The sequence below is a fragment of the Gobio gobio genome, assembly GCF_949357685.1.
Source record: "Gobio gobio genome assembly, chromosome: 15".
In the NCBI taxonomy this organism is placed as follows: domain Eukaryota; kingdom Metazoa; phylum Chordata; class Actinopteri; order Cypriniformes; family Gobionidae; genus Gobio; species Gobio gobio.
The window spans coordinates 45,532,510-45,550,141 of record NC_137108.1 but is presented as its reverse complement, the minus strand read 5'-3'; the positions used below and the strand labels follow the sequence as shown (position 1 = coordinate 45,550,141).

Sequence of the window (17,632 nt, the reverse complement as noted above, 5' to 3'; positions counted from 1 at the left end):
GAAAAACTGTTTAACGGTCTAACTTCTGAATTCAGTACTTCATAGTCCACAGTCTTCGTAATGTGTTTCAGCAATACATTTCTAACATTTATAATGTGTTTAGAAACAAATCTCAGAATTGCCTTTCCAGGGACTTTAACCTTTCAAACATATGAAACTGGCGGGAGGCTTCGACTTCGTTACGTCTTTTAATCTGCGTTAATCAGTGTGTTCTTCAATCCGCTGTGGCGGCGAATAGAGCTCACGCCAGAAGCAGAGGTGTGTGCGTTGATCTGAGCCTCATTGGTCTATCAACGTTCGTCAATGTCAAAATATTTGAGAAAAACCAATCAAATCAGAGTAGGCAAGCTTTATGTTCACACAGAAGCTGCTGAGGCTGAGAGCGAATTTTAGCAGCAGGACTCAACGTCACGTGCGAGATATGTAGCTAAACTAAACATTTCATATTTGACAGCTGCTTCTTTAAGTCAGAAATGTTAAACAAATAACAAAAATATTCAGCCAAATTAATAAACTTTTGTCTAATTTTGCCATTTTGATTTGAAATAGGCCTATGTAATGTAATTTATAATTTAATTAACAAACAAGAAATATTAACAAAGTAATATTAGTAATAAATGTGTGCATATTGTAAATTTAATAATTCCATGTGTAATTTAATAATAGCTCTCAGTAAATAAAAAAGCTCCACTTTTTTCAGCCTGTATTGGGCATAAGATTTGTAATGAATGTGTGCATATTGTGAATAAATTTAAGACATTTAGTGAGGCTACCTAGCTTTCTTGTTAGCCTTCAGTAAATAAACATATACATATCAGTTAAACATATGTTTACTTTCTTCACTGACAAAAATGGAAAAACTTTATCGGTCGTATGACCCACTGACATGGTTTTCAAGCTATTGTTATCAAATTTTTTTGGGCATTCAGAACATTTTAAAATGCACATATGTAGATCATAGAAATCAACATTTTCTCGAAGGGCCATGCCTCCCAACCTCACATTTGGGATCTCATTGATTATAAACCTGCCTACATTGTATGATTAAGGGATGTACAATATGGTCATGCAGAATGAGGCATTAATATTTGCTTTTAATGACAGATTATTCATTTTTGGGTGAACTAACCCTTTAATGTACTGTGATTAATTCATTGGGAAAAGTGTAACGATATCTACAAGCTAACATTTTTACTCTATTCACCTCTGGTGTCTTCCCTTATAGTTAATAACACAATGAAGGTCTGTTGATATAATATCACAGTTATATCAAATGTATAATGTGCATTTAATCTGTAACTTTTATATGTAATCTGCTTGTTATGGCGAGTGGTTGTTAAGCACATTACTATGCACCACAGGAAGCTGAGTTTTAAATTAAGGTTTGATTCTTGCCTTATTTGAATATGATTTATGATTTTAATTCTTTATGCAAATTTTGACATATGACAGATTTTATCCAGGACCACATCCGTGCATATCCATGTTAAGTTTCATTACATTATTGATTATTATTCTAGTGTTATCACGCTCTCCGTAGCACCAGACTGAAATTGCAAATCCACATAATTTCACACTTGTTCAAGATTTCCCCCCCTAAAATATAATTTATATCATATTTCAGGATATCATTTAAACTCAATAACCAAGAGGATATCAGTTTCACTTTCAAGATTACGTGACATTTTTGTGACATTTGAGTGACATTTTGCTCATCCACTTGCTGAGACACGAAAACACGAGTGTGAAAGGTCTGCTGGACTGGGACGGAGCTGGTCCAATGCAGCACACACACACACACACACACACACACACACACACACACACACACACACACACACACACACACACACACACACACACACGCACACACACACACACACACACACACACACACACACATTGGCTGTGATTCTAATGACTGTTGATTTGTGCAGCATCTGTGTAACTGCCACTCAAGAGAGGAAAACACTGCACACGCTCCACTGCTCTCAGCATCGATTCACACACGGGGCAGAAAGGGGTTATGAGGATGAGAGAGATAAGATGATAAGAAAAACAACAACTACAGTCTAAAGACACAAAGAGAAGAAGAAGAGACCTTCTGTGATGGAAAGAACGGAAAGAACACAGGATATAGTTTTGAAAATATACAAATATCACAAAAACATGCAACTATCATCATATTTTAACAAATATAAGAAAATATACCTATAACATACCACTCACCGGCCACTTTTTAAGTGCTCGTTACTAATCAGCCAATCACATGGCAGCAACTCAATGCATTTAGGAATGTAGACAGTTCAAACTGAGCATCAGAAAGGGGATGAAAGGCGATTTAAGTGACTTTGAACGTGGCATGGTTGTTGGTGCCAGACGGGCTTATCTGAGTATTTCAGAAACTGCTGATCTACTGGGATTTTCACGCACAACCATCTCTAGAGGTTATAGAGAATGGTCCGAAAAAGAGAAAATATCCAGTGAGTGGCAGGCAAAAATGCCTTGTTGAAAATGTCCAGACTGGTTCCAGCTGATAGAAAGGCAATAGTAACTCAAATCGTTACAACCAAGGTCTGCAGAAGAGCATCTCTGAACGCACAACACGTTCAACCTTGACAAGCTACAACAGCAGAAGACACACCGGGTGCAACTCCTGTCAGATAAGAACAGCAAACTGGAGGCTACAATTTATACGGGCTCACCAAAACTGGACATTAGAAGATTGCAAAACGTTGGCTGGTGTGATGAGTCTGGATTTATGCTGTGACATTCAGATGGCAGGGACAGAATCTGGCGTAAACAACATGAAAGCATGGATCCATCCTGCCTTGTATCAGCGGATCAGGCACTGCACATGCTGGTGGTGTAATGGGCTGTTATATATTTTCTTGGCACACCTTGGGCCCCTTAGTACCAAATGAGCTTCATATAAACGCCACAGACGACCTGAGTATTGTTGCGAACAAAGTACATCCCATCTTTTGATGGCTACTTCCAACAGAATAATGCACAAAGCTCAAATCATCTAAAACTGGTTTCTTGAACATGACAATGCGTTCACTAGACTCAAAAGGCCTCCACAGTCACAGATCCCAATCCAATAGAGCAGCTTTGGGATGTGCAGCCGAAAAATCTGCATTTACTGTGTGATTCTATCATGTCAATATGGACCAAAATCTCTGAGGAATGTTTCCAGCTTTGTTGATTTTATGGATAGTATGAAGGTACTAGCAAGAAATACCTAATAAAGTGGCCAGTGAGTGTGTACAAATATAATAATATTTGTGTCTAAAAAAATACATACACCTAAACTATCACAATATATTAATATATATAAAACGTATACAAACATAATCTAAAAATGATTTAACTATTATATTTTAACATGAATAATGAATATAGAAATATATTAACATCATAAAATATACAAAAATTGTAGAAAGAGATGAGGATACAACCAGAAAACAAAGGTAAGAATAAACAAAAGGAAACGTAATTGTGCTGCACAATATTTTAAAATAATAGCAATACTGCGATGTGGCTCAGTGACTTTGTCTAAACATGCAGGCTGGGATATAATTAAATAAATATAAAATAATAACAAATATAAAAAGAAAATAAAAGCTTGATGGGTTACAGTTTGAAAATTAAGAGATATTAGTATTGTAATTCTACACTAAAATAAAATTATTTTTATTATTTGAGTTTTTATATAATATAGTACAGTAGGTAGGGCTTGGTATTTTCGATATCGATAATGATACAATACCTTGATTTCCATATAAGTTCCTGAACGATACTTTTTCCGATACTAAATGTATTTTTCTGTTTTAACAAAATTACATTACCTCAAAAAGACTTTGGTTTTATTTTTTTTGTTGACTTTTTTGACAGACTCAAAGACTCATAATGGGTACTGGGGGGGCGGAATATATGCCTCACATTCAAGCGCATAAAAGCTTGCCGCAACGCACTAGCAAAAGTCGCCTAATGTTTATAAATGTAAAAATAGCAAGGAGACATTCATTTTAATTGTTTATTAATAAACTAGTGGTGTTTTCTGAGTCGTGTTGGCTGCAAAGATGAAGTTGACGATGCGGACTCGCCACACGTGCGCGCGCACCTATAGAGGGATATGCACCTTTCATTTGGATTACATAATCAAAGTATTTGTTTTCGTAACGTAGATATTTCAAGCTTTCTATAGGCCTATTTCTCATGTCTGTGAGGAAAGTATATATGCTGAATTTCGGATCATTTATGTGATGCGCTGCAGTTCTTCTTGCAGTCGAATATGGAGAAACGTTCTGCTCTTTAGTTTATTCCATGCACTGTCAAGTAGGGCTGTGCGATATTGAAGCAAAATGCGATATGCGATATCCTTGTTAAATAATGCGATATTCGATATGCGATACGATTTTGCTTTAATTGTGTAAAATCTATTTCTTTCCCCAACTGATATCTTTCACTTAAAGCATAACCGACTGTGTCTACATGAATACACATCAAGACAGCCATTTTGACATAACTGTGTGTGTATTTGACAGTTCGAGTGTGTAACAAGACACGAAAAAAAGAACGGCTTGTGCGCACGTTTCGGTGTGTGTCAGACAGCACGAGACTGCAAACAGTGCAAAGGAGTTGTTTTTCGCAAGTTATTGCATTTAATAACTCTTTTTAACGTCAAGCAAGTCACATAAGTAACAGTCGTGTGCTCAGTCCATTCTCTGCTATATGAATCAACCTAAAACGTACAATTTTCACAATGTTGAAGTAGCCTATTAAAATCCTTCAGATATTGCGTGCCCTTGCGATATGCATATTGCGATATGTACATTTGCGATATTTCGATAATTTCGATATTTTGCGCAGTCCTACTGTCAAGTGCTTCAGATTTGTTGTGTTGTCGGTCTTAGCAGCAATTATCTTGTCGTGAATATTGCATTTAGCACTATTGGCATCGAGCCTGGTGAAATGTAGCCACAATTTTGTATCTTTTCCTTTACATCTATGTGGGTTGGGACGCTTACCCCCTATTTACACTGTATACGTCTGCAGCGCATCACAGCTCCGGCGAGGTTTTGTTCTGTCCTTGTGCCGCAGCACGGCTGGTATAAACAGAAGCATTGACCTGAGTGGACGCGATCAGCTCCGGTGGCCGCGTCGGAGCCGTAATGCGCCGCAGATGGGGTTACACACTAAGCCTCACGTATGAGCCTGGGCGTAACCGCAGTAAACTAATGTTTTTTCCACCACAGCCAATCATGCTGCATGCTATTGACGAGATTAACCCCTCAGATATCGAAATTTGGCATCGAACAACAAGACCTTTTACGATACTCGATAGTATTGAGGCAATTCGGTCGGTACCTAAAAAGTATCGAACTCGATACCCAACCTTAACAATAGGTTACACTTTATTTTAAGGTGACGTAGTTACATTGTACTTACTCAAATAAGTACTGAGTAATATTAATTAACTACATGTACTTACTATAGAGTTACGATTAGGGTTTGGTTGAGGGTTAGTTGCATATAATTATGCATAATTTACTGTTATTGCGATGGTAAGTACATGTAACATATGTAACAAGGACACTGTAAAATAAAGTGTTACCAGTATCTTTATTTAATAATAATAATCACACTAAAAAAATTTTTTTTTGTCATATTGATTTGCTTAACAGCAGAAATGTGGCCTATGAAAACTGGTGTAGGATTTCCTTTGAAACAAACTCAGAAATTGCTAGTAAATGTATCAAATAATTGAAATAACTAGAAGAATATGGAGCACAGGATGTAGTTGTGAATGTGATACTGATGCAGACACGTTATGGAGGAGCAGAGAAGATCACGCCTCACCACATGTCCAGACAGGTGGAGTAGTCAGTGGAGCCGAGCAGCACGTCTGGAGGACGATACCAGAGAGTCACCACCTCATTAGAGTACGTGTGGCTGGGGACCGACTTTGCACGTGCCAGACCTGCAGAAAACACACACACATTATCATTACTTAGGGGACAGAAGTTTAAAAACGCATCGCTTTGGATAAAAGCAATGCCTAAATGTGAAGTAGATCACAGCTCTGTAACAGTTCACAGGAGATGTGATGAACCGAGCCGTCCTCCCCAGGTGCAGAGGCGTGCTTAATTAACCCGTTTCACTTAAACACACTTGACTTCCTGTATTTGGAGAGCTGCTCAGCGAGGGGGCGTTTAAAGCAGGACGGAAATAACAGCCAAGGCTTCACGCCAGTATAATTTGCAGTCAATAATCCTGCAGCTAAACAAAGGGCTGCGTCGGAGAGAGTGAGAGGCCATGATTTAGGTTAACACACCGACGGAGCCTCTAATCATCATTACACTAAACTGGAGAGTAATAGTCACCCGGGTGGAAGCGCAACCCGCATCTGTGCGTCTAATTGATGGGGGAGTGAGAAAGCGAGGAGGAGCGGATGAGAGGTCAGCGAGGTCAGAGATGATGAAGGCAATCGTGGAGGAGGGAGGACGTCCTTTCCTGGTCCTGAGGCGGTCGTCATGGCAACGCAGCGGTCGAGCTGACATTAACTATGAACGCCGGCTGAAGGAGATCGAGGGAGCGTCACGCAACGAAGGCCTGCGTGTCCACCGGTTCAAAGAGCTCAGCCGCCCGCCTGCCGCTCAGGAACTCTGCGGGTCTCCAGAGGGGGTCGAGGGTCAAGCTGAGTAAATTATACATCGCTCACTGTCTCAGAGTGACGTGACGCCACGAGGATGGACGGAAAGAGATGAGGAGGCAACCACAAGCGATAGGAAAGAAGATGAAGAGAGGAAAAAATTAAGAATTGGGAAGTTAGGAAGAAAATTAGGAAGAATTATGGCTGCGCGAGATGGCTTAGTGTGATTGTCAAATCACGCAGGCTGTGATTTAAATAATTATATGAGCGCTACCGGTTTCAGAGTGAACTACACGCAAGTACTTCATGATACAGTGTTTTATGAAAAAAAATATATATATATACACACACACACACACAGTATATATAAATAATATTATAAAAATATACAACTACCATGATATATTAACATTTATAAAAATATTCAGATAAAATGATATTCTAAAAAATATATTATATAAACAAACCTTTACGTTAGATGCAATTAATCAATTAATAATTTTGACATATATAAAAATATAATATTATAAAAATATACAACCACTTACATTAACATACACAAAAAAATGACAAATGTAACTATCATAATATGTTAATATATACAAATATAATATATAAATATACAACTATTATGATATACTAACATATATGAAAACGTATAATATTCTAAAAAATACGCTATCATCATATATAAAAATATACAAGCATAATATTATGAAAATATACAACTATCATGATATTTAAAAAACAGAACTTAGGTTGCACGATTTGCCAAAATAAAATCCATATCATAATGTCTTGATTAAATAAATATCTGCACCACCGGTTTCAGAGTGAAGTGAAGAGTCAAGTGAACACTGTGCTTCACTCTAAAAAAAGGCAACACACATTTTTATTTGCCCAAAATAAAAGCTCTATACATTATATAGAAATAAGCTTCTGTTTTAGTTTAGACTTTGCATACACAAGCATCTGTATGAAATCTGTACTGACATAAATATCTAAATGAACAGGGATTTAATCCACTATAACACACCACAGACAAAAGTGGGTCAGTCAATCTAAACACTGTTGTGTTGTGATTAAACGCCCCGTCTCATCTACACATCCATCAATGCAGACTATGATCAAAATATGAAAAATGTAATGAAGGCATATTCAATACCTCCAGTGTCACATGTCTGCTGTGGCGGAGATGATCGGGAGGCGTTTCATTACGGTGGCGTCATTTTCAGACATTTCTGGGCTGCAATTACAGATTGTTTGGCAGGTAATTTATGCGCGGTGTGATCGAATCCAGCGCTGATGACAGACACTGCCCATTAGCGTCACCTTTTTCATATGCAAAATTGATTAACTCCTTTATCAAGATGTTAATGAAGTGAATGAGCCGTCAGAATGGATGCATGTCAATACCTGCTTTATCAAAACAACCTGGAGATGCGATTGTGTGTGTTTTAGTGTGCACACATGCAGATCTGGCCCCATACCTTACATCAAGGCTTCACTGCACCTCTTAATACGGTCATGCAAAGCATAGAAGGTGATTTTACAGTTTAACCATGAATTCACACAGAAAATCAACTGTATATAATATTATGAGTATTCCCTTATTATCACGATATATCTACATCTCAATATACTCAATCAGTACATCCTTGAAATGAGTATGAATGTATTGAATGTATTGACGTTCTTTGCAAAACTTCATACACATGCATATATACTGTATACACCAATCAGGCATTGGTGTTGGTCCCCCTTTTGCACCAAGATCTTAGCAGTAAATCTTCTTCCCACTGTTGGTGCTTTCGGCGGTGGACAGGGGTCAGCATGGGCATCCTGACTGGTCTGCGGCTATGCAGCTCCATACGCATTTGGCCCTTGTCAAACGCGCTCAAATTCTTACGCTTGCCCATTTTTCCTGCTTCTAACACATCAACTTTGAGGACAAAATGTTCACTTGCTGCCTAATATATCCCACTCATTAACAGGTGCCGTGATGAAGAGATAATGTTATGCCTGATTTGTGTATATATACACTCACCTAAAGGATTATTAGGAACACATACTAATACTGTGTTTGACCCCCTTTCGCCTTCAGAACTGCCTTAATTCTATGTGGCATTGATTCAACAAGGTGCTGAAAGCATTCTTTAGAAATGTTGGCCCATAGTGATAGGATAGCATCTTGCAGTTGATGGAGATTTGTGGGATGCACATCCAGGGCACGAAGCTCCTGTTCCACCACATCCCAAAGATGCTCTATTGGGTTGAGATCTGGTGACTGTGGGGGCCATTTTAGTACAGTGAACTCATTGTCATGTTCAAGAAACCAATTTGAAATGATTCGAGCTTTGTGACATGGTGCATTATCCTGCTGGAAGTAGCCATCAGAGGATGGGTACATGGTGGTCATAAAGGGATGGACATGGTCAGAAACAATGCTCAGGTAGGCTGTGGCATTTAAACGCTGCCCAATTGGCACTAAGGGGCCTAAAGTGTGCCAAGAAAACATCCCCCACACCATTACACCACCACCACCAGCCTGCACAGTGGTAACAAGGCATGATGGATCCATGTTCTCATTCTGTTTACGCCAAATTCTGACTCTACCATCTGAATGTCTCAACAGAAATCGAGACTCATCAGACCAGGCAACATTTTTCCAGTCTTCAACTGTCCAATTTTGGTGAGCTTGTGTAAATTATAGCCTCTTTTTCCTATTTGTAGTGGAGATGAGTGGTACTGTTGTAACCCATCCGCCTCAAGGTTGTGCGTGTTGTGGCTTCACAAATGCTTTGCTGCATACCTCGGTTGTAACGAGTGGTTATTTCAGTCAAAGTTGCTCTTCTATCAGCTTGAATCAGTCGGCCCATTCTCCTCTGACCTCTAGCATCAACAAGGCATTTTCGCCCACAGGACTGCCGCATACTGGACAGGGCTCCAGACTGCGACGAAATGGTCGCATTTTGCGACTAAAATTTGTGAGTGTGCGACTGAATTTTACATCCAGTCGCACATGTGCGACCAGTAAATTTGCCTGCTGTCAGTACTGGAGAAATTAAGAAAATACACTTACTATTTATAATTGATAGACGTTATATCTGGCAAAATCTATCTTTGCCAGGCGTTTCTATATGAGATAATATTAAACCATTTGTCCGTGATGCATTTTTGCCATTCGCAATCCAGAAGAGAGAGAAAGCGAGCGAGCTACAGCGAACACAACACCACAGTCAGCTTAATGATGACGATGGCCAAAAGAACTAAACAAAAGTTTAGTCTGCTTAAACTTTAGGGATGTGCTGTGATATTAAAATAATTTTATTTTCGATTTCGGCTTCCAGGAATTATAAAAAGATGATATTAGGTAAAAATATTCCTATAGCAGTGTTCCGTCGAGCGCAACATCCTTCCCTTCACACCCTTGCGCCGTCATTTCTCCCTAAACCTAAACTTAACGTCAGAATCAGAGATTGCTGTAAACTGCAGTCTCTACTGTTGCTAAACTGCGCAATGTGTTTGATAATAAAGAGCTATTAAATGCACAATAATCCGCGCAAGAGACGCTGTTTCCAACTTCAAGGCGGCTTATGTGTGTGTGCTGCGAAATGGACCGACAAAATTGCACTTTATATTTTAGGCTTTGTGTTCGCGTCTAAACCATCAAACAAAAAACAAATAGCCTGTGTCAAAATTACCGAATTGGAGAGTAGTTATTTTAACCGTTTATATCTTAAAGGTAGTACGGTGTACTAGCTTTTACACATGCATTTTGTTATCTAAAGTTACATTTTGCGAAATTCAACACGACAGCGATCAACTTGAGCTAAGCATATTGAGTATTTATCATCTCTACTAATGGCTCGCTAGGTGTATAACATTGTAACTTTATGCTAAGTAATGTTATGTTAGCTATATTAGGCAGCTACGTGTGCTAGTGAGACATGCTTCATGAAAACATAAACCAAAAAAATGTATAATCAAAATGAAAGATAACCTGTCCAGCAGAAATACAGCCTCTTGAACTCAAACGGGTGCGCCAGGGTTGCCAGGTTTTCACAACAAAATCCGCCCAATTGCTACTGAAAACTAGCCCAAAACAAGCCCGATCGTGTTTCTCCGGTAAAAATCGCATTTGGGGGGTAAAATATGTGTCTTTTTGGTAGGGCTGCCTGCTAAAATTCGCAAATCCCGGGGCAAAACATCACATTATTGGGGTTGCTTCAACCCGCGGACATGAAAAACAGCCCGCGGCAACAGTTTTTGAAGTAGCCCGACTTGGCAACACTGGAGCGCGCGCATGTGGGCAGATCCTGGAGCAAAAGCGGCAGTAGCCATGGTAGCGAGAGAGAGTGACAGTCGCCCAAGCCAATCACTTGATTCGTCCCGAACGAAAATAATGAGCGGTGTTTATTGCAGATTAAAAAGTCTAGAGTCACTCAAATTTTTTTACTCTCTTTTTCAGAGTACTTAAATTTTAATTATGTATTGACATATAAAGACAGTTTAAACAAATTTGGACAAAAGTGTTTTAGATCAGACTTACCTACCCCACCTTTAAATGGGCGTAAATAGTTTGGAGAAATAGGAGAATATGATGTTATTAGCTCTGCAGTCGGTCTTAAAGGGGCATCGTCTAATAAACCTGCTGACGATTGAGCCATTAATTCAAAACAAACAAAAGGCAAATAGAAAATATTCACATCTCTTGAATGAATAACTTTAGCTGTTATAAGCATTAATCTATCAATTTATACAGTGAAAACTATGCAGTGTTATTTTACATTTCATTACTTTATTAGATTTCTTTGTAGATTTGTTCTTTCTAAGTAATATTAATGTTAGCAGACCTTCCGAATGCCTGCACACTGGTCCATTTACAAATAGATGTTTTATATTTTTGTTCAAACATTGCTGTTTCTTTTGCTATAGATATTTTACTTTTCAGGTTATAAAGCCATGTTAATTATGTTCTTAATTATGTTTTTTTTTTTCATTAAAAAATATATATACAGTATAATAAAAATAACTGATAAGAATACCGTTAAAGTACCGGATCGATAAGCATGTAACGGTAAGAGTAGTAATACCATTAAAACTTAAAACCTTAACGATACCGATCCCTATTAGTAATACAGTGGAAATTAGTAGATTTGGTTAGCATGTTGATTTACGGGTGCGCCCCTAAATTTTCTGGTTGTGCCCCTAAAATTTTCAGTTGGGGGCCACTGTGCTCCTAGTGAAAAAAGTTAGTCTGGAGCCCTGCTGGATGTTTTTCCCTTTTCACACCATTCTTTGTAAACCCTAGAAATGGTTGTGCGTGAAAATCCCAGTAACGGAGCAGATTGTGAAATACTCAGACCGGCCCGTCTGGCACCAACAACCATGCCACGCTCAAAATTGCTTAAATCACCTTTCTTTCCCATTCTGACATTCAGTTTGGAGTTCAGGAGATTGTCTTGACCAGAACCACACCCCTAAATGCATTGAAGCAACTGCCATGTGATTGGTTGATTAGATAATTGCATTAATGAGAAATTGAACAGGTGTTCCTAATAATCCTTTAGGTGAGTGTATATATATATATATATATATTCAAAGTTAATCTCTGAGGGACGAGAACAACGACCCTCTGAAATCGATTAAATGATGGAGCTCAGCAAGAAAATGGAGGATTCACAATTCCCATTAGGCACGTCTAAAGCAGTGTATACCATCAGGACTACGATAAACTTTATATTCATTCAGCACAAAAAAAGAATGTCTGAGATCAAACTAAAACTCACAACTCCTTATGGAAGATTGTTTCCACAACAGAAAAAAGATAATTTTTATCTCACAATTCAGAAGTTTTTCTATATAAACTCAGAAAAAAAGTCAGAACTGCGAGATGTACACTTGCAAAGATATAAACGAGGAAACAATTAAGAGGGGAAAAAAAGTCAGAATTGAAAATTCTGGGGTAAAATTCAGAACTGTAAGATAAAAACTTGCAATTATAGAAAAAATTCAGAACTGCAAGATATAAACTCCAAACTGGGAGAAAGAAATGTCAAAATTGCAAGTTGTAAATGTTTAAGTGTGAAAAAAAGATGTCATTTTGAGGTAAAAGTGACAATTATCTTTTATATTTTGTTATTTTATGGTAGCTCCTCACATCCTGCTCTTGTCTTGTCCTCGTCTTACAGCAATCGCAGGTCAGCACACGTTAAACACAGATCTGGGTATTTATTTAAGAGCTCGGTTTCATCACAGTCTCTGTAGGAGCTGGTCCAGAATCTGATTCATCTCACGGGGCCGCTGGGGCCCATCTGCTCCCCTGTACCACATCCCATATAACGACACGCGGGGGAACAGTGAGTGGATTCCTGAACTCAGACCCAACTCTTCCTCTGTACTGCAGTCAGCAGATGTTCGGTCCACCACAAACACACACGAGAGGGTGTTTGAACACGCTCCTGCAAACAGTTTGTCGACTCTGTGGTGCTCATGTGGAAAACACAAGTTTAAGCGCTTCCAAAATGGCACATGATTTGGAAACTGAAAATCACAGCAAAAGTGCTCAAGAGTGTCTGTCTGTTCCCATAAAGCACTGCATCTCCCACACACTTTAACTACTCTGCATATTTTGCAATAAACATGTCTATTTTACTATTTTAGCAAAAAATAAATTTGATAAAATTACTGTTACTTAAACTGATTGGACTATTATTACATTATAGTTAGTCATCAATTTATTTTTTTCTTTAATGTGGCGTTCACACCGGACGCGAATGACGTTGGGACGCTTGAACATTTTGAGTTTACTCGCTTCATTCGCGCATGAAATTCACTTCACAACAGACACGAATTCGCGCCATGGGAGGGGCTTCTGCCAGCCAGCTCGTCTCGTTGAGAAATGGCTGACATGGGCTGTGTTTACACGTTTTTTTTGTTAAAATCTACTGTTAATGTGTGACAAAATGTAGTTTTAAGACTTTTTCAGGTGATAATGTACCGTAGTTAGTTTAAAGCTCAAATCTGGTGTTTATTTATAAAAAGAGTGCCTATTTGAAAATTTTTAACGCGGTGCGAATATCCGCCAAGGTTCCGATTTTTCAACTCGGGCGATTCGCGCCATGTCATTCGCGTCTGGTGTGAACCAGTAAAACTGATTATCCCTGATTATATATTTAAAAAATAAAATAAAACATAAATAATATATATATATATATATATATATATATATATATATATATATATATATATATATATATATATATATATATATATATATATATATATATATATATATATATATATATATATATATATATATATATATATATATATATATATATATATATATATATATACACACAATAAACTTACAATTATGTATTTATATATATAAATATATATATATATATATATATATATATATATATATATATATATATATATATATATATATATATATATATATATATATATATATATATATTTCTTAGTTATATATTTAATTTTATGAAATATTATGTTTAAATATGCAAATGGCGAATTATCTAATTAAATATGCACTCATTTGCACACATTTACAAAACCTAAATCTGAACATTAAAGTCATTTGATTTTGTTCAACATATTAGAGTTTAAGGTTTTTAAAGAGGGGATTTTGGATCTCTCCTTTTATCACTCCATAAATCAGAAAATACTGTAATCAGACAGAAAATATACACGTTTTCATGTTTTTAGGAATAAAGCTTATATAAATCAGGCGAATGATGTATGAACAAACCTTCAGAATATAGATATGAATAAAACTGTAAAGTGTGGTGTATGTAAAGCTGCTGAAGTGGACATTTCTGAGAAAAAACTCTGCTTTTAAAGATATGTACTGTCATTGAAATCTACACACGCAAGCAGATAAAGTGCAATAAAATAAACACTTAAATGTGTGTTTTGGATGTTTTCTTTCCACTAATCTAAAAGAAGGCATGCTATGGAAGCCAAATAGCCCACAATTGACCACTGCTTGAAGAAACAATGGCTTTTCTTGTAGCGTCTTGCCTTAAATCGACAGTGACCTCACATCTCGTCTAGCGAGTGTCGTCTTTCCCTGCAGATGATGAAGTCTTATAATGGGGGAACACTAGATTCATGTTGCTGCACACTTGTGGAGGACAGGCGGGGCCACCGGTGACAGATCGGCTCCTAATGACCCCGCTGAGGACACTGGCTGAGCCGCGAGCCGGCGTTTGTGCTGAACCGCCCGGGCGGAGAAAGGGACCATATGCTGCGGCCCGCCGGTCCAAATGCCTCTTCAGCAGCTGTTTGAGGCCACTGAGCCACCAAAAATACACTGATTTTGGCAGGGCTGAGATTCTCGCTTGAATCACTCCGGCCCTAATTGAGTGGAAGAAACAACGTCCCACCAGGTATCTGAGAAGCAATCTGTTGGTCAAGCTGTCTGTCTGTCTCGCCCATGTTCTCGCCATGTTTTGGTTTTCTTTCGTTCACATTTTGTTTTGTTGTGAAAGATTGCTTTGACCAGCTATCCTCCATTTCTCTCAGAATCCGGTCAGTCGCAGGAGTTTTACTTCTTACAAAAGAGCCCAACAGTGACAGCTGTGTGCAGCCGTTTTGGTTACTGAAGCGTTTTTCCTGTTTATTTTCTCCATAAGGATTGCAAAAACGTTCTTAAGCTCCAACATTTGATTTGAAGCAAAAAACTGAAAATTATGTGGTAAAAAAAAGTGTCCTTAAATAAAGCCAATTAAGCACTGTAAATAATAAAAGTATGCTACAGTAAAAAACTACTGTTATATTATATTACTATTGTAGAATAAATATATAGTATATATAATACTCCCTACAATGTAAAACAATGTCAAATATTGTAGAATATTACAATATTGTATTGTAAAACATTAAAAAATTAATACTATATATTTATTTGAAATATAATATTTAGCAATAAACATAAAATACAGTTTTATATAATGTGTGTATATATAAACTATATTCCAGTTTAAAATCAATAGAAAATGTATATTTTAATAAATACAAATATTACTGAAACTAGTATAATAAACTTAAACTTATTAAAAAATTATAAAAACAACTAATCTTAATAAACGTGTATATTGTGTTTAAAATTATATATATATATATATATATATATATATATATATATATATATATATATATATATATATATATATATATATATATATATATATATATATATATATATATAATTTTATAATAAAAAAGGTTTCATGCAAAAATTCCAAGTGGTTTGAGAGAATAGGGAGACAATACTTTATGGGAGTAATAGACAGTCTCTGCTGAGTTATTGTGATTTTGAAGGTGAACTATAAGCAGTTAAACTATCAGTCAGAGGTCAGCATGTCTCCATACTGCTGTTCCAGCTCAATCTTCTCAGACTTCGCTCTTCTGCAGGATGTTATACTGCTAGTGAAGCATGTGTGTCTTGTGTCTCTTTATTACTTCAGACTCATAACAGGCCTGTTTGCTCTCAAAGCAGTCAATGCAGTGGTCTGTGTCTACCCATAATGCCATCACGAAAGGAGACTGGACATATGGTGCCACGACAAGGAGGGGTTAGACACACACACACCCACACACACACACACAAGAACACTGATACTATGGTACCAAATTGACGCTAAATTAAAGAAACAAAAGCAAAAATACCAGTCGTTGTACATTATCTATTGTAGAGAATCAGTCTGGACTGTAAACGCAGTCTGAACATTAACTGCCTCAATGAAAAGATTGATATGCACCCATTATGTAAATCACATAATATCCAGGAAGAGCAGAACAACCACAACAACATGTTCAATAACAGAAGAAAGATCATAACAAAATACATGTTTAATGAGACTTCTGAATGAATTGTGCATGTCTTCATTATTTGAACTAGATTTTTACTTGCATTGTATTTAAATTTACCAGACATCAATTCTGGTTTGGATGAAATGACATTAACTCTGATTGAAAAACCAAATTACAAGTTAAAAGTTATTTCTGTGCAAATACACGAAAATTCAGATGTGTAAAAATAATCAAAATACTGAGATTTAAGTTTAAATTTTCTCTTTAAGCGTTTAAAATGCGATTAAAAACTACAAATGAGAGACATCTTGGTGGTTCACAGGACAATGGATGTCATTCACATAAATACATTTCAATATGATTTATTTATATTTCTTTATTAAATATTAACACTTTATTTGTTTAATTTAAATCAAATATAAATGGTTTAAACTAATCTCTGACAGAAATATTGATATACAGGACTAATGAAAAATGTATAAAAAAATAAACAAAATATAAAAAATATATATAGTTATTGGACTACATATTAATATTTATGTATTTAATATGTTAAATATTTGTTAAATATAATTAATTTTCTTTTATATTTAATATAAATACATACATATATGAATATATACAGTATATACATACATGCATATACCGCAGGGAATATCTTACCAAAGTCGGCCAGTTTGAGCTCGCCTGTGTCGCCGATGAGCAGGTTCTGTGGTTTCAGGTCCCGGTGAAGGATGTAGCGCTGATGGATGTAAGACAGACCCCTCAATAACTGAAACAGGAACAGCTGTGGAAACAAATCAGTTCATGTGTAAGCATCACGAATCACCTACACACGGTTTCATCTACGACACCCGCGAATCGATATATAATTTAAAACCCAAATCATCAGGATCCATCACATCACATGCGTCAATTGAAGTAAACAGGGTCCAGTCAATGTTACACACCGCTTCTCCATCTAAGGGTTTTATTTATTCTTCCTCATATAAAGCAATCCCTATGTATGTTGTGCTTTTATATCATTTAATTTTATTCAGCAGCATCAATACATAATCTAACAGCTAGAAGATCAACCTTCACATGGTTGGTATGGAGTATTGATGAAGACCAGCGAATCTCCTC

At 36.8% G+C, this 17,632-nt stretch overlaps 1 protein-coding gene across 3 annotated transcripts in view; it reads right to left on the bottom strand.

The window, feature by feature from the left end:
* The window catches only part of cdk14 (cyclin dependent kinase 14), a 252,733-nt gene that overhangs the window by 100,818 nt on the left and 134,283 nt on the right, over positions 1 to 17,632 (bottom strand). For all 3 annotated transcript variants that reach the window (XM_079837693.1, XM_079837694.1, XM_079837695.1), the window contains 2 exons: positions 17,171 to 17,294; positions 5,866 to 5,986 (listed from right to left, as the gene is read on the bottom strand). In XM_079837693.1, the coding sequence (XP_079693819.1) occupies positions 5,866 to 5,986; positions 17,171 to 17,294 (245 nt within the window). The remainder of the gene's footprint in view (positions 1 to 5,865; positions 5,987 to 17,170; positions 17,295 to 17,632) is intronic.